The 21502-nt window shown below is 34.2% G+C and overlaps 2 protein-coding genes across 19 annotated transcripts in view; one reads left to right on the top strand and one right to left on the bottom strand.

The window, feature by feature from the left end:
- Positions 1–3271, top strand: part of nme2a (NME/NM23 nucleoside diphosphate kinase 2a) — an 8220-nt gene extending 4949 nt beyond the window's left edge. For 2 of the 3 annotated variants that reach the window (NM_199970.2, XM_021480031.3), the window contains exon 5: positions 3027–3271. In NM_199970.2, coding sequence (NP_956264.1) covers positions 3027–3144 — 118 coding nt within the window. In that variant the 3' untranslated portion in view covers positions 3145–3271. Of the gene's footprint in view, positions 836–923 lie in introns of all 3 variants that reach the window. The other variant, XR_012387490.1, reaches the window with a different exon arrangement.
- Positions 3272–5097: 1826 nt separating this feature from the next.
- caskin2 (CASK interacting protein 2) overlaps positions 5098–21502 on the bottom strand; it is an 86561-nt gene continuing 70156 nt past the window's right edge. For 10 of the 16 annotated variants that reach the window (XM_009306714.5, XM_073918425.1, XM_073918429.1 and 7 more), the window contains 7 exons: positions 20937–21022; positions 18839–18949; positions 18567–18668; positions 16409–16547; positions 13756–15402; positions 10532–10754; positions 5098–6647 (listed from right to left, as the gene is read on the bottom strand). In XM_009306714.5, the coding sequence (XP_009304989.1) occupies positions 6551–6647; positions 10532–10754; positions 13756–15402; positions 16409–16547; positions 18567–18668; positions 18839–18949; positions 20937–21022 (2405 nt within the window). In that variant the 3' untranslated portion in view covers positions 5098–6550. Of the gene's footprint in view, positions 6648–8685; positions 9331–9658; positions 10755–13755; positions 15403–16408; positions 16548–18566; positions 18669–18838; positions 18950–19215; positions 19258–20936; positions 21023–21502 lie in introns of those variants that run through there. The other 6 variants (XM_009306713.5, XM_073918422.1, XM_009306715.5 and 3 more) reach the window with 2 other exon arrangements.

Here is a 21502-nt window from a genome sequence, read left to right as displayed (position 1 = left end):
TCTGGACATCCTTTTTCTACAAAAACAAAAACGTTCTTAATAAAAATGAAGATAGAAAAGGTTTTGGGACACATTAGTTCTGTTTCTAACAGGTGCTGGGAGTCCTTGAAAATACTTGAATTTGAATCTAGTGTTTTCAAGGTTTGAAAAGTGCTTAGATTTCAATACAGTGCATGAAACTTGTAAATGCTATGCATTCATGGCAGTTAATCTAACTAAATAGTTAATAATAATTAACTATTTAAATAAAATGTAACATTCTATTTAACATTAAATACTATTTAATTCAGTTCTAACCACACTGAACTCAACTTAAACTCTGAAAACTTCACTGACACTGTTTCAATTTTCTATGATCTTCTATGTTAGCTGCTGTTACACAATCTACATTGTAAAAGCGCCATAGAAATAAAGATGAATTGAATTAAAATAAATCGTTATAAAGAGAGTAAATGTCTGTTATTCAATGTTAGGGTTGGGACAAAACCTTTACTTTAAATACTATCCTATGGAATATTCTAACAAATAGCATCTAATATAGTACAGTATAGTAATATAGTACTAGTATAGTAATAATGTACAGTATACACTTTATTAGGTGCACCTTATTAGTACTGTGTTGGAACCCCTTTTGTCTTCAGATTTGCCAAATTCTGACCCTACCAACCAAATGTCACAGCAGAAATCGAGACTCATCAGACCAGGCAATGTTTTTCCAATCTTCTATTGTCCAATTGTAATGAGCCTGTGTGAATTGTAGATCAGCTTTCTGTTCTTAGCTGGCAGGAGTGGCACCCGGTGTGGTCTTCTGCTGCTGTAGCCCATCTGCCACAAGGTTGGATATGTTGTGCATTCAGAGATGCTCTTCTGCATACCTTGGTTGTAAAGAGTGGTTATTTGAGTTACTGTTGCCTTTCTATCAGCTCCAACCAGTCTGGCCATTCTCCTTTTACCTCTGGCATCTACAAGACAGAACAGCCGCTCACTGGATATTTCCTCTCGTTCGGACCATTCTCTGTAAACCCCAGAGAAATCACCATCCTTCCCCATTCTGATGCTTTGTTTGAACTGCAGAAGATCTACTTAACCATGTCTACATGCCTAAATGCATCGAGTTGTTTGCATATTATTGGCTGACTAAAAATTAGCATTATCGAGCAGTTGGACAGGTGTATCTAATAAAGTGGCTGGTGAGTTTGTATATATGTATGTAATTATATAATTTTCCACACTTGTATAGTGTAGGAAAAGTTTAAAATTTGGACCTAAATTTGATTTTGGAAAAGATGCAAGAGCCCTGTGTTTAGATTAAAGATAATATAATGCTTGATAATAGAAAGATAATTGAAATGTATGTCTTTAAAACACTGCAGTTTTAAGGAGAAAATGTTCTGCCATAATGTCACCTGGTGAATTTACACATTATATATCTTTAAAGGAGTTCTTTACAGTCCTTTAAAGGACTCTTTTACAATACCTTTCTCCCCAGCCTGGTAAAAACAGGCTTGATTAGATCCAGGTTTGATGAAGACATGCTTTTTTAAAAACTAAATGTGTTGTGATTGGATAGCTGTCATATGCTGTATAACATTTGTTTTGGGTTGCAGACAATTTAATACATGAACACAGCAAACCAAAACATTTATGCTTAGTAAAATATACAATGATGTCCATGGATCGATGCTAATCATTTTACATGTAATCTGACAGTGTGTGTTATTAACAACAGATGCACACTGTTTAGGTAACTATAACATTTTGATTAAACGTTTTACACACAATAAACAGTCACTTACTTTCATGGAGTTTGGGGGAGGTTGAGGTGTTTTCATGTTGTAAATCCAGCAGCTCTAATCCACAGACTATTAAAGATAGTGTTTGTGACGTCACCCATAGGTTTCTGAAGAGAGCAAATAGGCGTGGCCAACTGTCGCTATTTTGTTCGCGCATCATCACGCCGAACAGGGGTAACCAAAAAAGGGCAAAGAGGCAGAGTGTGAGCGGAGCTACAGACGCCTGCTAGCATGTTGCTTAGACAGGCCTTTCTTTTGGAGAAATACTTAATACTTCATTACCTGCGACTCGTTCTGACCACATGTGTTTAGTCTTTTAAAACACTGTTGTAATAGATTGAGCCACTAAACATTGTTCTTGTGATGCTTTTCTACAGGAGGAAAACACAAATTACTTTCAAACACTTCAAGTATAGTCTGTGTTAGTAAATGCAAGGCTTTTTATAAAATTCAGGCATAACACTGTATGACAACGTTTTAGACGACTGTTCCAGAGCCTACAGCTAATCAATCCCTCAGATTCTGAAGTACATTACAGGTCTAAAGAAAAATATAAATGATAAATGATCTTACATAAAACAAATACATGTATAGAGATGGTATACACGTATATCATTTCATTTCTTTTTTTTGGAGCCAGGCCTGGCGGAATTTTGATGAATTGCAGTTTCAGTTACTTCTGTATTCGCTTCATGAGAGAGAGCGGGATGTTGCCGCTTGCTCTAATCTCTCCACTGCAACCCCTTAGTCATCATTAGTCAAACAATATTACCATTAAGAAATACAAATCTTACAAATATTTGATCATCGAAATATCAATTCATTCCTAATAATATCGAATGGAGAAACATTTTAGGCATGCACGTATATAGCAAGACATGCCTGAGTTATTAAAGTTTTTGCCCCTCCCCACTCCCAACCATTCACATTTCCATAATCGGCTAAATGAGACATTTGTTGTAGCTTTTAAAAAAAAGAGATTTAAATAACAAACAAACAAACAATTTATCTCCTTTTTGGCGTAATCTTTGATCTTTCTAATATCTTAGGTTTTTTATGCCACATATACAACATTCAAAAAATGAGAAAGCATAATAGGCCAGCTTTTAACATATTAAAAATGTTGTGACAAAATGTGCCATCAACGTTTTGTTTTTAATTTACAGCCTATTTTGTTTAGCAATTTCATTTTCATTACTTTTTTTGCTAATATTTGAAATGCTTTCTCTTCAGGAACATTATTCACGGCAGTGATTCTGTGGAAAGTGCCAACACTGAGATCAACCTGTGGTTCAAACCAGATGAGATCTGCGATTACACCAAATGTCAGGAAAGCTGGATCAACAGCTAAATGCTTCCTTCTTTTCCTGCACATTTCTCCCTTTCTAGTGTTTCTCCATTAATGTACACTTCCCCCCCCACCACTGTTTCTGGTGTCTGTCTTTACAATAAAACCAAAAATCATTTCTACCCCATAAGTTGGATGGCACAGTTCCTGGTTTTACAAACCAAAAGCCATGACAGCAGTCACACAATTCAAGAACTGATCTCTTGATGCTTTGTCATTTATTAAACATAATACTTCAAGTAGTTCAAATAGATCAATTCGAGGCCTTTTTTTTTTTTTCTTTTCTTGTATAGTACTGGTGGTCGTGCTCAGGCAAAGCCGCAGACCATGTCTTTAAAATGTTGACAATGCCACAAAAAGCACTGCGGTAAGGAATGAACTTGGGAAATAAAGTACACAGTGCTGATTTCAATGATACTGTAGCACCAGCGCTCCATTAAAATGCCATTATGCCACATAATACAAAACCTGCTTAGAAAAAAGCATGCAAGAACAGGATGATCTGTCTTGTCACAATTATTACACACACACACACACACACACACGCACGCACACACACACACACTATATATACATACATATATAACAGTTAGAGAAAGTCTCTTTCAGTCAAGTACTGGTTGTGTTGCCAGTGTACAGTACATGCAGCAATACATGTATACATTAACAGGTATCGAGTACATAAAGTACACACATGTGGAGAAAAGTGCACAAGAGTCACAGAAGGGAAATGAATGCTCAAGTGATGTGTCCGTATGACCAAACTGTCTGATTAGAACTGTGACTGTTTAAACGTCACTGCTATTAATAAATCGTACTTTTCCCATGGTAAAAGTGCCTGTCCAATGTACTGGAGTATTAAGTCATCCATAGTTTTTTTCTTTTTTGGATTCTATAAATCCTGTGTGTGGTAACTAGCGCCAGTTCTCATTGTACACTAGTTGCATAGGACCTCCAACCAACCAGGGAGCCCTGTTGTTCTCAAAGATTATTTCATTTCAAATGTGCATTTCAGAGAAGATTTTGATTTGGGCTTCCGGTGACACAATGCCACATTCTGTACCTTTACTTTGAAGCAGGGGTCGGGAACCTTTTTTCAGCAAAAAAAAATAAATTAATAATAATAATATAATATAAATAAAATTAATATATATAATACAGGCTTAAAAAACCTTTCCTTATGTCCATGCACAACTCAAAAATAAACAAATATGATGCATCACAATGCATGTGAAAAAAGGACAATTCCTAGAATTTTCTTGTTTTCGCCATCGCCACTCATGAATGTTGTTTGAATTTACGTGCACGGAGTTACTGTAGAAATGTAAGTTGCTTGCCCTTTATTGTTGTCATGATTCAAGTTATTCCACAGCGCCACACATGCAAAATGGTTGAAACGGCCTTTTATTTTGAACTGAGTTCTCATTCATTTTGCTGTAAAAAAAAAAAAATACACTAAAAGGTAATTGTAATTTCAATAAAAAACGGATTTCTGATGACAGTTATACATTTTAAACTTTAAAATATTATCAAAGAAAGACAGCTGGAGAGCCACATGTTTGGTCAAAGAGCCTTATGTAGCTCCCAAGCCATAAGTTCCATACCCCTGTTTTAAAGCAATGTGCTCTTTCTCTTAATAAAGGATATAATAGGCAACTTGTCAATTAATGCAGTGTTATGGGATCTTATGATAGGTGTGCGGCGAGGCAGTGGCGCAGTAGGTAGTGCTGTCGCCTCACAGCAAGAAGGTACCTGGGTCGCTGGTATGAACCTCAGCTCAGTTGGTGTTTCTGTGTGGAGTTTGCATGTTCTCCCTGCCTTCGCGGGTGCAAAGTGCCTTTCGGGTGCATTCCGGGTGCTCCGGTTTCCCCCACAGTCCAAAGACATGCGGTACAGTATAGGTGAATTGGGTAGGCTAAATTGTCCGTAGTGTATGAGTGTGTGCGTGTGTGTGTGTGTGTGTGTGTGTATGTGTGTGTGTATGTTTCCCAGTGATGGGTTGAGGCTGGAAGGGCATCTGCTGCGTAAAAATTTGCTGGATAAGTGGGTGGTTCATTCAGCTGTGGCGACCCCGGATTAATAAAGGGACTAAGCCGACAAGAAAATGAATGAATGATAGATGTGCTTTGTTTGTTTGCGATAAGTTTTTTTTTTTTTTTTAAGAAAATTATTCTGTTCATCAAGACGGCATTTATTAAATGAAGAAAAAAAAAGTTAAATTGTTCAATATTTATTACATTTAAATAACTGCTTTCTTATTTTATGTAGTTTCAAATTAAATTATTACTGGAGTAATGAAGCTGAAAATTCATCTTAAAAATCACTGGAATGAAGATTAAATGAAATGATAAACTACTGTTGAACAGTTATTTTATAGTACAATAACATTTCACAATTTGTTCTGTATTTTTGATGAAATAAACGCAGCATTGGTGAGCAGAAGATTAAATTAGATTAATGCACTGAAAAAGTTTTCCATAGAGCCCCCAGACATCAAGAACTGGCACTGGTTTAAACCACATAGACTTATTAAAATGATAGTTCCCTTTGGTCAGTTAAGCCTAAAAATATAATGCTTTGCAACAGTTTCTATTTTTGTTTGCCTGGTTTCATCTAGAACGACAGCATTCACAAAGAGCGATTGTCCCTTTTTAACCTGAACCAAATCAAATAAATTATTTTGATACAAAAATATATAATAGATGTAATCCATACAATGTGATTTCTTTTCCAAAACAGACCGCTCATCAAAATATACTATTCCTCTATTAATATGTAACACGTTAAGCTCTTGTTGAATTATGCAACCTTTGAAACGCACAATATACAGTGCAACAATACTGTACAGCACTGAATCTGTTGGCAGGACACAGACCTTTTCAGTCGATGAATGTAGAGTTCAGTCAAACGTACTTGGTCCATGAGGTTTTGGGTCATTCCACAAATAATGAACAGTTTTTTGTTGTTTTTGATCAGCTGTGTTATTGCTTAACTTAAACAGAGAATAAAGGATGCGGAAAACAAAAGTGAGGAACGGTGAATCTCAGAGCACACAGATTTCACACCGTATATCCATCTGCTGGAGGCCAACTGCAAGGCTTGATCTGAGCACAACAGGAAATTAAAAGAGTCTCTGTTGGAGTCCAGAAGATCTGAAAAGTAAGTGCTTACATTCTGCAATCCTTTCTGTCAAGAGCAAGATAAAGACGCAGAAACAGTGTGGTAAGAAGTACAAGTTTAGTGAACATCCACAGGAGTTCTGAGGCTTCAAATTATTCATTGCAGGTAATTGATTCGCCTGATTCATTTCTGAAGAATGATGTAAACAGAATATGAAGAGTGAGTGCTTAAAGCATCTAGAAGTTTCCATGTGAAGGCCCCGCGCAATGCTTTGAGGAATTACAGGAGGTCAATCCAACATGGCATCCAGCTGGTCAGCGAGATCATCGAACATGTTCCCTATATCATCAAGAATATTCCCCGCTGACTTCACTGTGTTAATGCCCCTGAGGGAAAGAAGAGCAGGAATAATGTGAAGACTGTCATTGTGAAAGGATAATAGGTTAGTCAAGTTTAATGCAATGTGGATGTAGAGTGGGAATGCCCATGACCTGTGATAGAAAAACATTCATATTTTTTTATCAGATGTACTGTATCTACACTACCAGACAAAAGTTTGGGGTCAGAGGGATTATTAAATGTTTCAAAATAAGCGTCTTCTGCTCACCAAGGTTGCATTTATTTCATCAAAAATACAGTGCAAATTGTGAAATGCTTTTGTACTATAAAATAACTGTTCAACAGTAGTTTATCATTTAATTTAACAATTTATTCCAGTGATTTTAAAAATGAGTTTTCAGCTTCATTACTCCAGTCTTCAGAGTCACATGACCCTTCAGAAATCACTCTAATATTAATTATTATAGTTATTATTATTAATTTTAATATTTTTAATGGTAATAAATAATAAAAGCAAGAATGACTGGACTAATAAATTCATTTGAAAATACTTACAATAAGTAATAAATACATATTTAATAAATAAATATTTAACAATTCTTTTGACATGAACAAAAACATAAAAAAACGACCCCAAACTTTTGACTGGTAGTGTACAGACAAGCATACATATACACAATACATACATATGACCGTTGGTAATTTAGTGTGGGACAACATGTGTAATGTACTTGATACATTACATTAGATACCGTTTTAGATACATTTTTAATAAATAATTTAGCATGATTTTTGTTGCATGAATGCATTAAATTGGTTAATTGTCATTTTACAAATAGAAATTCGGTCTCAAATAAATGCTTTTTTTCTTTATCAATGATCACAATGTTAAGTCTTACAACAGATTTGGAGATACTTTTAAAAATGTTTTATTGGCACATCACTAATTATGATTACTGATTAAAAACTATTCTTTTTTATTTAGTTTTTTAATACTTTAAAAGTAAAAAAAACACACAAAGAAAATCCATTAAATTTACTGTAAAAAGTGACAGCTGTGGCTGCTGAAATTTAACCATTAAAAATACAATAGGAACGTGAAAGAATTTTTTTAATATTACAATATTTCATACATTTTTTGTCATATAACAATCTTTTAAAGTATGAAATATATATATATATATATATATATATATATATATATATATATATATATATATATATATATAAACTGTTATAATGTGATATTTATATGTATCAATATTATGTATATTTTATTGTCTGACCTAAGATGAACCTAATAAAGAAACCATAATAATATTAACAATAGTAATTGGTAGTAGTTGTACCAAATAGTAGTTGGTTATTCACCATTTATCAATAAAACAGATTACAGGTGTTTATTGTAACATTTGACAGTTAGCTTACTGTTGAAATCACAGACATTTTTTCAGAAAATGATTTTTAAACAGATAAAATAGAAAAACGTTCATTTGGATTGTAATTAGAAATTGGTGTCTACATTTCCATGAAAACACAAAATCATACATCAACATATGCTTGACTACAGTTTCTAGGTAAAATTAAAGTTACAGGGCAGTATGCATACTGCCAGTGAGCAGACACCAAACAAGTTTGTCCCCTTTCACACTAATTATCGACATTATTAAAGAGACATATTATTAATGAATAAAGTATTATTTTCATGTGGTTCTTTTAAAGTATTATTTTCATTGTTTCTCATACAAGAAAACATACTTTAAAGCAACATATTTTGGATTTGCAAAAACGTATACAGCATTCTCTAGTGACGACGCAACAGCATTTTTTCCAACTGAATGCTTTGAATGCAAAATGCTTCTTGACGGGCACAGTCTGTCGCAAAAAAACTGCTGTAAAAAGCACACCGCACTTCTATTGTCAACAAAAAAGGCAGTGTGGTGTGCCTTGTATTATTATATTTTTTTGCCTTACAACCCATTTGTCTGTGCAAGATCAACTGATGGAAATCATAAATGATGGTGGCCTTGGGGCAGTTTGCATATCACGTCTTTTCCGAACGTTCTTATTTTTTTTTTTTTCATTGGAGGTGAACGGCTTGTGCGCGTTTATTTGGAGCAACACATGCAAGTGCTGAAATGTGCTCACGCCTCCCAGGCTACCCAACAAAACATCTAAATGCTGCGAGCTTGTATAGAGCCACATGACAAGAACTTGTCGATCAGCTATATACTGTACTTTGTATGGAATATATTTTAGTAGACTAACACCCAAACACTGCAGTGCTTTTTAATTTTCTCCATTAATAAAACTTGTATCAGTTGCAGCAATATTTTGTCAGCTTTTCATCCTCTGAGAAAACAGTTGATGGTCGCCTAGAAATCTACCCATCGCCCCACCCACGGTAAAAATGTCAAGCAGTTGCCAGTCCGCGGTGATAATAATGCGGGGGACCACTGCTCTAGTGGTAACTGAAACATGCAATAAAACAAACCCAGAGCAATACAGTTTACATTTTTCCAAAATGTAAAATTTATTGCTCTGGGTTTGTGAAAGTTTTCAACCATCCAACAAAAACGTTTTAAAGTGTTTCATTTTCAACTCGATTAACTTTTTTTGGTGATTGCACAAATTAGTTTAATGTTCTGAGAAAAGGCATTAAAATACTGTAAAAATATAGTCAAACCAGGCTCATTGGAAATACAGTTGAAGTCAGAATTATAAGCCCTCCTGTTTATTTTTCACCCCATTTCTGTTTAACGGAGAGAAGATTTTTAACACATTTCTAAACATAATAAAACTTTTATTCTAGCCGAAATAAGACCAATATGACTTTCTCCAGAAGAAAAATTATTATCAGACATACTGTGAAAATGTCCTTGCTCTGCTAAACATCATTTGGGAAATATTTTTAAAAAATAAAATTTTTAAATATTTAAAAAAAAAATCAAAGGGGGGCTAATAGTTCTGACTTCAACTGTATTTCCAATGATCCTGGTTTGACTATATTTTTACAGTATTTTAATGCCTTTTCTCAGAACATTAAACTAGTTTGTGCAATCACCAAAAAAAGTTAATCGAGTTGAAAATGAAACTCTTTAAAACATTTTTGTTAGATAGTTGAAAACTTTCACCCACATAAGCCACAATTTTGTAGTAATGTATCGATAAACTATTTAAAACAAAAATAAATCCCATATTCCATTTTTAAAAGGATATTATTTCTTTTCAGGAGCTGTCTTGGTCTCAAAAAACTATTTTATACATTTCCCCTTCACTTCAGGATTTTCAGAATGACTTTGGGAACTCTTTAAAACTGATTCTTGACTGAAAGGAAACGCATTGTCAGGATTTGTGCTCAATGCATTGAGAAAATGGTCAAATCATGACACTAATAATCAGAATAAAATATACAGTGAATACAGTGCAGTATTCAGTCCTCCGTTTCAAAACTCGTGACTGTTAGGATTAGATTCACAGCATCCATATATGCAAAATAAAAAACCTCTGATGGGGTTTTAAGGATTAGCATATGCTACGCTATGAGCTAAATCTGTTCAAAATGCAAAACGAGGTTTGACAGACTGACCAGCAACTCTGCTGACAGTGAATTTGTCAGGAAAGTAGTCAAATGAAAGTCCAAAATGAGACACCATCTGTTCTCCATCCATGAAATAAGGATATCAACAATCTGTCTTCGTTGCAGACAAACCATCAAAGAGTCAAAGGAAAAGCAGACACTACTTTTAGGTTGAATTACTCAATGCAAGATTTCCCAGCAGGCTCCCAAGTGGTCATCCAGTTATATAGGACCATCTGCAAGACTGTCTTTTCAAAATAGAGAATTTTCCCTTAAGGATTCAAGCTGTTTAGTGCTTCTTTTACTAAGTAACATTGAGATACAGATACACACACACACAAAAAAGTTTACCTGCTTGCTGGGTCGTCCTGAGCCAGTTTCCTTTCCACAACTTGAAGCGCTGCTTGTAGAGATGTGCTGGTTTGCTCAAGCCGTTTGTGAACTAGCACATTCTGGCCTTCAGCTGTCAGCGCTGACTGACCTTGAGGTGTTGCATTTGGGGGACAGCAAGCCAGAGGACTGCATGGAGGAGAAACAGCAAACGCCACGCTCTGGACAACACTCATTGACACTCCTGAAGAAGATTGAAAAGAGGAAAGAGAACAAACAATTAGTAGAAACACAAACATTGCTAATAGACTTTGTACACGTTCATTTGGTACAATTAAAATCACAGGCATATATTTGTGAAGGTTCGAGGCTAGTTTTCTGATAGAGAGGCATCAGTTAGTGTTGTTATGGTCAAATGAGAACAGAATGATTCATAATAGGGATGCTTGATATTATCAGCATTTATCCATGACATGACACACACTTTAGGAAAGTTTATGCTAGAGGGAATACTTTCAGCTTTCAGGAGTGTGGAAGTTTTTCACTGTGAAAAGAGGCTTTTAGAGTTTCAAAATGATAATAAATGTTGCAAAACAAAAATCTGGATGTTCCATCACAAATTCCTTGTTTTCTGCAACCAAGGTTTTAAATTAAAAATTAGTTGTCTGCTGTACTGTATTTTCATTTTGTTTTGTTTTTGAAATGCAGGCTAAGAAATATTCATTCAAAACCCTTATATACTGAATGCACATCCAAAATTATTAATCGTTTCTGCTAACTGAAAAAAAAAATTAATAGAATAGAAATAATAGAAATAGAAATAGAAATAATAAATAATTATATTTTTACATAAATAAATATTACATTCACTACCAGTCAAAAGTTTGGGGTCAGTAGGATTTTTAAAGGTTTTAAAATAAGTGTCCTCTGCTCACCAATGCTGCATTTATTTAATAAAAAATACAGTACAAATTGAGAAATTGTGAAATGTTATTGTACTATAAAAAACTGTAGTTTATCATTTAATTTAACAATTTATTCCAGTGATTTTTAAGATGAATGTTCAGCTTCATTACTCCAGTCTTTAGAGTCACATGATCCTTCAGAAACCACTCTAATAATAATAATTATTACTGTTGTTATTATTATTATTATTATTATTATTATTATTATTATTAATGGTAATAGTAATAAAAGTAATAATAAATGGAGTAAAAAATATATTTAAACATATATACAATGAGAAATAAATATTTAATAAATATTTAAAAATTTAACTATTTTTTTACAATTAATAAATGCCGCCTTGATAAATAGGATAATTTTGTTTAAAATATTAAATAAAATTAATAATAAAAAAAACAAACTGACCCCAAAAGTGTGACCAGTAGTGTAAATGCATTTATTTATCTATTAATATTATTTGGACTATTTTTTTGATCTTTGCTAAATGCAATGTTGTGCTGTAAAAATCATATGACAAAAAGTCAAGACAACAAATGCTTTTATTTTACTTCAACTTATTTTAATAATAATTTTAATTTTAATTAGTCAAACTGACTAAAAATATTGAGATGACTAGAACATTTAATTTGATTCAAGTAAACAGTTTACAGCAGTAAGCATTACAGAATAGTTTTACAGTGATGTTTAGTTGAGTTTGCAAAAGGAGAAAAACAAAAATCTTTATTTAAAAAATATATAAATATATTTTTACGTTTGTATGCATTTAATGCTTTTTTGTGTTTAAGTAAATTTAGAAAAGGTAATTTTGTACCAGATTGGTTGTGTTTATTAATAATCTGAATTGGTATCGTGCTATGAGCTTGTATTTGGCGCTAAACTATAATTTAGAATGTTCTGTTCTGATTAACTAAATAAAAAAGGAAGAGGGCGCTACATGAATAAATAAATATATTTATATTTTAAACATTTAAAAACAATGTCACATGCACTATAATAAACTAAAAACACATCTTTTATTAAAAATAAGCAAATCAAATGGTAAGGCAAAAAAATAAAATAAAAAATCAATTAAAGCTTTTCTGGCTTCAACAAAACTAATTTAAATGTACTCATACCATTTCAAATTGGAAAGCTTAAAATATTTTTGGCATCAGACAGCCTGCTAATTATTGAAATAATAAAATGCATACAGTGATTTAAACATTCATTTTCAGATTAACACATGCTATGATTTTTAAATCTATATGTGTATTACTTTTTTTGTACATTACCCTGTACATTATTATCAACCTTCATTGTTATTATTATTATTATCACTGTTGCGTCATCGACAGCATGCATGCACTGCACTTTAACCAATCCTTCCTTAAAACCTTATTGCCTACAATCATTTTTCACCAACAGTCAAACTGTTTACACCTTTTCGACTGTGAACTTGTCTATCTGTGTCTACGTGTGTAGTTTGTTTTTCTTAATGCATTTCTTGTCTTTCATGTATTAATTGTCTTTTATGCAGGTAGCACAATGTGTGTCAACGAGAGTGTATGGATGTTTCCCAGTGATGGGTTGCAGCTGGAAGGGCATCCGCTGCGTAAAAAGTATGCTGGATAAGTTGGCCATTCATTCTGCAGCGGCAACCCCAGATTAATAAAGGCACTAAGCCGAAAAGAAAATGAATTAATGTCAACATTGCTAATGGGGTACTGTTTTTGATTATCTTGTTTTTTGGAGTAGGTTGTTGTATTTTGCATTCTGTATATTGACAGCATCTAAGCTTTTCACTTATCGCTGATGATGTGACAATAAAAGTGATTTGATTTGATTTCATCACAAAATATTATTTTCAACAACATCAACTTTAGTATTATCATAGTATAACTTTAGTATTATATATATATATATATATATATATATATATATATATATATATATATATATATATTATTTATATTATTATTAATATTATAATTATTATGACAATGAATGCAAATACTGTGTAAATACTATCTATATTATTCTAAATATTTTTTATATTTCATTACTGTTTTTTATACATTGTTCTATTGTTTTTGTGTGTGTTTTTTTTTGTGTTTACTGTATGTTGTGTATGTTTTGCACGCTTAAAAAAACTGCACTGAACCCAAACGTGTGTTGTAAGCACATATGAATAAGCAGCTCAAAAAAATCAGACGTCATTTGTCATACACTCTTTAAAATGAAAGTTGGATGCATTTCTTTAAATAATGAATTTTCCAACATACAAAAAGTCATAGCAGTACCTGAGGTGGCTGCAGCGGAATGGCGTATGGGCTTAGAAGGGGTTGGAGGTTTATGCGGAGAGCCCGGTTTTGGAGCGAGGCCAGATTTAAGAGGATTTTTCCTCAATCCGCCATTCTGCATGCACTGCAAGACCATCTCAGTCTCTGTGGCCCTCTCATTTCCTATTTGTGCGCTGATGCCCTGACCTTTCATCTGCAACTCTTTTGGCTTATGTCTCCTTTTGACCGTATCTGATTCCTTTAAGTTAAACTCGAGCACCTCTAGGGATGATTTGATCGATTGTGCTGGCTTCAGAATATCAACAGCAGCCTCGGCCTCGCTCTTAGCGGATGCTAATTTGGTCCGTTGCTTAATAGTAACTTTGCCCTCCTCTGCAAAAGGTATGCTCTCCTGCGATGAACCAGAACCTTGTTGGTGCCTCAAAGGACTAACGTTTTGATCTGCATGCTTCGTTTCATATGTAGAGCAGTCGCTAGTGGTCCTCCTACGGTTCTCTGTATTTTTTGGAGGAGTAGCTGGAGACATGGCTTTAAAAACAGGGCTGTTGCATGTCTTGCTGGGGCTTCCTGTACTGCTCTCTAGACGAGCTGCAATGCTTCGGACACTTCCAGCACTCTCTGTTTCAACCCCACATGAAGTTACTCCACTTTGGGCAGAGCTTAGCCGCTTTGGAGGGGGAGGCGGTGGACCTTTCCTCTTGGCACGGATGGCAAAGGAATGACTGCGGCCTACATGGCGATCACTCAAGGCGAAAGATGGTTGACTGCGGCCGGGTTTGCGAGTGAGTGTGGCGTAAGAAGCCACATTGGCAGACGTCATGGTAGGAGCTGAGACATCATCGTCTTCATTCTCTCCATCTGACATGGCGTAGCGAGAAAGACTCTGAGTTCGCTTTTTAGTGGAGCATGATGTGTCCTGGTTTGGCTGCGCGGCTCTGACTGGACCTGTGTTTTTTTGCTTGTTAGCATCACAGTTTTGATGCTGCAGGTAGCTAAAGCCCCTCTGGAGAGGTGATCCTTGATTGGGTTGAGATGGAGAAACCACTGGTCTGGATTGGGTGTGAATTGGCGGATATGCGAAACGTGTTGTTTTACCTGTCAATATGGGTGGGGTTCTTGACGGACTGCTGCTGGAAGAGTTTGGATGAGGTTGTAGTGGCAAAACTGGCGCCATTCTGACTGGTGATATTTGGCTTTTATCCTGAGATTCCCTTATGGCATATTGTTCCTTGCTGGGACTGCTGTCTGAACTACCCAAGCTCTCTTGTGACCGGCTGTGAGGGGTCACTGATGCCATCGGGCGTTCTTGCGAGCGTCCTGACCCTCCTGATCGTATCCCAATGCTTTCTTGACTAAGACGCATGGCTATTCCGCTCATGCTGAGACCGTCTTGTCCTCCAGAGTATCCGCTGCGTGCCATGGCGTTTTGCAGCTCCATGCTTAGCTCACTGTCCTGAAAGGTGAGCATCTTTGGTGACAAGGGTGATGAGGGGCAGTCAGAGGTGTCGTGATGCTCAATGGCCACAAGCTCAAGGGCAGGAGGAGCTTTTCTGTGCTGGAGCAATGCCTGACCCTCGGCCTGGGTCTTACGGGCCTTCTGTACATCACTGAGCCGCTTAACTGCCAGCATCAGCTTCTTCTGGTGACCTAGAAAAAAACGTTAAGGAATTAGAAAACTTTATGGTTTCTTTATGGAATCAGTACAGTTGAAATCAAAATAATTCAACCTGAAATTGTAATTATTTAAACAAATATTTCCCAAATACTGTTTAACAGAGATATTTTTTTAACCATTTTTACCCTATTATTTTAATGACTTTTGTCTAATAACTCATTTATTTTGCTTTTGCCATGGTGACAGTACATAATATCTGAAAACATATTTTGCAAGATAGTATTCAAATAATTTTAAAGACTTAATTAGGTTATAAAGTTAGCAAGGCAAGTGATTGGATAACAGTGGTTTATTCTGTAGCCAATTGAAAAAGTATATATCTTAAGGGGGCTGATAATATTAATGCTAAATTGGGTTAAAAACATTTTTTAAAATTTTATTCCAGTCAAATTAAAGAAATAAGACTTCCCACTGTGAAATTGTCCTTGTTCTGTTACACATCATTCAGGAAATATTTAAGAAAAGAATAAAAATGTTCTATTAGTTTTGCCTTCAACTGTACATAAGCATTACTAATACAGTATATTTTAGTCCACAGCTGTTTATCTGGCTTGAGTGTAATGTTTAAGTACATTTGTGAACACTACCTACTATCTACCACTCAAATGCTTAGGGTAATTATTAAATTACAAGAAGCTCATAATTTAATTTAACAAAGTCATAGTAAGGTCATTAATAATGTTACACCATATTTAAAATAAACACAAAAACAAAATGTATCAGGCTTTCCACAAGCCCTGGGATACTTAGCACTAGTAAGATACCAACTAAAAGCGTGCGTGAACCCACATTTTTTTAATCATAATGTGGCACTAAAGCCTTTACAGGAATAAACTACAATTTTATATTTATTTATATGACTATATTTTTGACCTAATAAATCCAACTGTGTTGAACAAAAACACAAAAACATCCTTAACATTACTTAAAAGAATCATATTAATGTACAATATCACTTTTAATGCACCCCTTACTTACCCAGCTTAGTGATGCCAATTTCCTGCAGATCTTCCCATGTGATATCCTGCACTATGCTTATGGAGTCATATCCATTCTCAGCTAGTTTTTTCTGGTACTGCGGCAGCCCAATAGCACTGAGCCATTTCCCAATATCAGACTGAAACAAAAAAGATAAACAGAAATGTAAATAGATCCCCTCGTTTTATTTGCTCTGATTAATGTAAAGTGCATGTGCATTTTCTAGCCTATCTGAGCAATGGTACCAACAACTCCTTTGCAAAATCTGATGCTAAATTAAAACAAGTTCTGCATATGTACAGTTCAAGTCAGAATTATTAGCCTCCCTGAATTATTAGCCCTCATGTTTATTTTATCCCCATTTCTGTTTAATGGAGAGAAGAATTTGTCAACACATTTTTAAACATAATAGTTTTAATAACTCATTTCTAATAACTGATTTAATTTACCTTTGCCATGATGACAGTAAATATTATTTGACTAGATATTTTTCATGACACTTCTATACAGCTTAAATTGACATTTAAAGGCTTGACTAGGTTAATTAGTTTAACTAGGCAGGTTAGGGTAATTAGGCAAGTTATTGTACAATGATGGTTTGTTCTGTAGACTATCGAAAAATATATAGTTTAAGGGGGCTAATAATTTTGACCCTAAAATGGTGTTTAAAAAATTAAAAACCGCTTTTTTTTAGTCAAACACATTATCAAACATACTGTGAAAATGTACCTGCTCATATATAATATATCATAATATATAATATATCATAATGTATAATATACATATCATATAAATATAATGTATCATAAAATATTTTAAAAAATATTAAAAAAAAAAGAAAATAATCTAAGGGGTACTAATAATTCTGACTTCATCTATATATATATATATATATATATATATATATATATATATATATATATATATATATATATATATATATATATATATGTATATATATATATATAATTTGCATTGCACGTTTTGTAAATTATGTAAATAGACTTATTAGGAAAGCCGTTCATAAAGACTTTTCAGTAAAGACTTTTCAGTAAACTATTTAATTTGTGTTTATCACAGTCATATATATGCAGTTTATAATCTTTTTGCTTATTTTTTGATTGTTTTATTGATTATTGAGGTGTGACTTTTGGCTTGTTACTGGAATGTTTGTAAGCTTGTAGGGTTACATTTTTATTTGATGTTGTTTTTCTTGTTGTGCTCTGAGTTCAAATAAAGTGCATCATAAATAAAGTGCATCATAAATAAAGTGAATTGTTATTATTATTGTTTATGCTAATTGCTATTTGATTTCAGTTCGTTTTTCAGTAACTGTTGTTAGTTTCCTTTAGTTTTAGCTTTTCATATTTTGTGAATATTTTATTTCACTTCAGTTGAATGTTTTTGACCAATAGCAATCATTTTTGTTTACAAAAAAACACATTCCTATCAACTACTAAAACACCCGTTATGCATATCATAATCTTGAACACAGCTCATATACATAATCTTAGATTCAGCCCAAATACAGTGCTCAGCATAAAAGAGTACAACCAATTTTGAAAAGAAATACTTTTAACTATTTCTCAGCCGCAACCCAGCACTGGGAAACACCCATAAAGTCTTGCATTAACACCCACACATACACTCCAGGCAATTTAGCTTATTCAATTCACCGATAGCACGTCTTTGGACTTGTGGGGGAATCCAGAGCACTTGGAGGAAACCCACATGAACATGGGAATGGATGCAAACTCCACACAGAAATGCCAACTGACTCAGCCGGGGATCAAATCACCAACCTTCTTACTGTGAGGCGAAAGTACCAACAACTGGGCCACCACCGCACCCTTACATTTAAATTCATGCAAAATTTAGCAAAAAATAAAATGTTAGTTAAGAATATTCCCTATCATATAAAATTGGGCTCATCATTTTTTAAGCATTATTGCAAGTTATTTTGTTAGATTAGCTCCAGATTGGGCTTCATTACTGATTAAACTAATGTATATGCACAAATGTAATATTGTAAAGCTTCCTGCAGAAAATATAAATATAAATAAGAGATTTGTGAGGGGTGTACTCATATATTCTGAGCACTGTATGTATCTCTAAATAGCTAAAATGGTTATGCATATGAAAATATATCACTGATTACCGGAATGTAATCTGGCAACCACTCCGGTATATTCAAGTTGCCAATTTCCATGGAGATCTTCTTGCGGTGACCAGGCTTTGTAACACCAATAGCGGTGAGATCCTAAAAGCATAAAAGAAACGGATTGACACACTTCAGAAGCATCTCAGAAAGATGATAACAGTTATGCTCGGCTTTGAAATGTTACTGAAAGCGGTTGTGAATACCAATGTGCTGTGGCAGAAATAAGCCTGCATACTTAAAACGTTGCTGCACAGCAAAAGACGGCTCACCTCGGGGGTCATTCTGCTGATTGTGGGCACATCATAACCAGCTGTGAGGAAATTAGATGTGTACTGCTCCAGCTGAAACTCACACAGCCACTGGTAAATAGCCTCGGCATCCTACAACAAAGAAATGATTGAGCATTATGCAGAAAAGCACATTGGGTCAGTGATGTCAAAGACCAAAGGTCATTTACATCCAGTTCGCTAGTTTGTGAAAACGCTAATAGGCATACTACTGAAAACTGAACGAAAAATAGATGATTTTGTTTTGCTATGTTTACATCTATTATTCTAATGGCTAGTTTGCTACAAGTTAACTATAAGGACTAGTAGTTTTCTACTTGATAATGCACAGTACAAAAGAGTCAATTGCTTGTTCTTACCCGTAAAGCCCTTTTAACTGCATTGATTTGTTTGGAGGTGTGCTATATAAATAAAATTTGATTGGTTGATTGATTAATATACAGAAATGCAGCCTAAATAAATAAACAGCAAGTAAAAGTAAAATAATGTGTGTTATAATTGTTTACAACATCAGGACATAACCTAACTACAGCTGCATTTGTAGATTGTACATATGTACATGATTATACATACATGTTATTCATCCTAAACAGTGCTCAGCAAATATGAGCACACCACATACAAATCTCTTCTTTAAATTTATATTTACTATAGGATGCTTTAGATTAGATACGATTAGATCAGGAATGCAATAGCAGCAAGTGCAGGATATAGGTATAAGTTATAAAGTGCAACTATAGAAAAACGATGATGATATTTACAGATGGATGTACTATGAACATTATATGCAGGTTGTATTAACTATGAAAAGAGATTTACAATAGATGAATACATGTACAGGTTGCTACTAATAATACGGGTATGCAGATACATATGAACAATTTTACATTTGTACTTACAATATACTTTACTATATCATATTTGTGCATATTCATTAGATTAGTCAGTATTATGACCAAATTAGGAGTAAATCTAACAAAATAACTTAATATAACAGTCCAAAAAGTAGCAGCCCAAATTGGCCACTTTTTCCTCAACATTCTTATAAACGTCTTGGTTTTTGTTCAACAGAAGAAAAAAACTGAATGGTCAACTGTACTGTACATTTAATTTAATAGTATACATTATTTCATAGTATATTTATAAATGATATAACGTTTTTGTCAATCAAAAATAAAAAGATGTATAAAATGGTACATGAGTAACAATACAGGGATAGGATATTTTATGTGTAATTTGATGTTTCATTTATTGTATTGGATGCATTGCCTAATCATGTCATGTATGTCCATGACAAACATTTCAGAAATTCATTCAATCATTTATTTTCCTTAGTCCCTTTATTCATCAGGGAACCTCCAACTTATCCAGCATATGTTTTGCACAGAGGATGCCCCCTCCAGCTGCAACCCAGTACTTGGAAACACCCATACACTCTCACATGCACACATATAGACTGTGGCCAATTTAGTTTATTCAATTCACCTATACGACGTCTTTGGACTGTGTGAGGGAAACCTAAAACCCATACTACTACAGGAAACCCATGTGAACATGGGGAGAACATGCAAACTCCACACACACCAGGACTCAAACCAGTGACCTTCTTGCTGTGAAGTGACATTGCTAACCACTGAGCCACCTTGTCCCCATTTCCCAAAATGGTACAATAAAGTATACACAAGCAAAAAATATGTAATATCATACTTCTAATAATAACTTAATAATTACATAATAATAATAATAATAATAATAATAATAATAATAATAATAATAATAATAATAATAATAATAATATATCATTATTTTGCTGCTCTAGCTCAATAATTATTTTTGGATAAAAAGATGAGCTAAAAAACATAAATAATAAATAACCTAAAATAAAAATGGCTAAAATATCTTTCACACAGGAAAAGTCAAATCAAGTGCATTGCATTGTAAGTTGTATTTTTTTGTTTTGTTTTCTATAGACATCAAGTATGTGGTTTACAGTATGCATAGCGTGAGCTACACTGTGAAAATAATACATCCTGCAACAAATATATGAGTAGTATGGTAATGTGCTGTTCCTTGTTCTCACCCTGCCATCTAGAAGCAGCTGTTGATGGATGACATGTTGTTCTCCAGGTCTGGAGCTGCTCAGAGGAATCCTCCGTCCAAGAGCACCTAAACAAACACACACACACACACACAAACACAAACACACACAAACACACAAACACACACACACACACACACACACACACACACACACACACACACACACACATCTCTGTTGGTGAAAGCCTTGGCTAATGCCTTTAGGCTGTGGTGTGTGGAATCACAGCACCATCTTTCATGCATGTTATTGTACCTGCACATTTACACATCAGTATGTTGATGAAGTACATGTTTCAGCATGAAAAAAATTTCTTCTGTGACCCAAGGCAGTGTTTTTTTTATCTTCATTAACAATAGATCATACCAAAAAAGCAATCGCTGACATGAAGAGGATTTTAAGGCCTAAGGCTGTTCTGATGAGTGATTATGTAATATGTGTTCACGTGAGAGACAGACAAACATATCACTTTCTTTTCTGATGACATGCTGTACTTTATGTATCTTTATGACAAAATGTGTTTGGCAAAAAGTTATTAAACAATAAAA

Source organism: Danio rerio, chromosome 12 (assembly GCF_049306965.1).
Source record: "Danio rerio strain Tuebingen ecotype United States chromosome 12, GRCz12tu, whole genome shotgun sequence".
NCBI classification, from domain to species: domain Eukaryota; kingdom Metazoa; phylum Chordata; class Actinopteri; order Cypriniformes; family Danionidae; genus Danio; species Danio rerio.
This window is presented reverse-complemented; position numbering and strand designations above follow the sequence as displayed.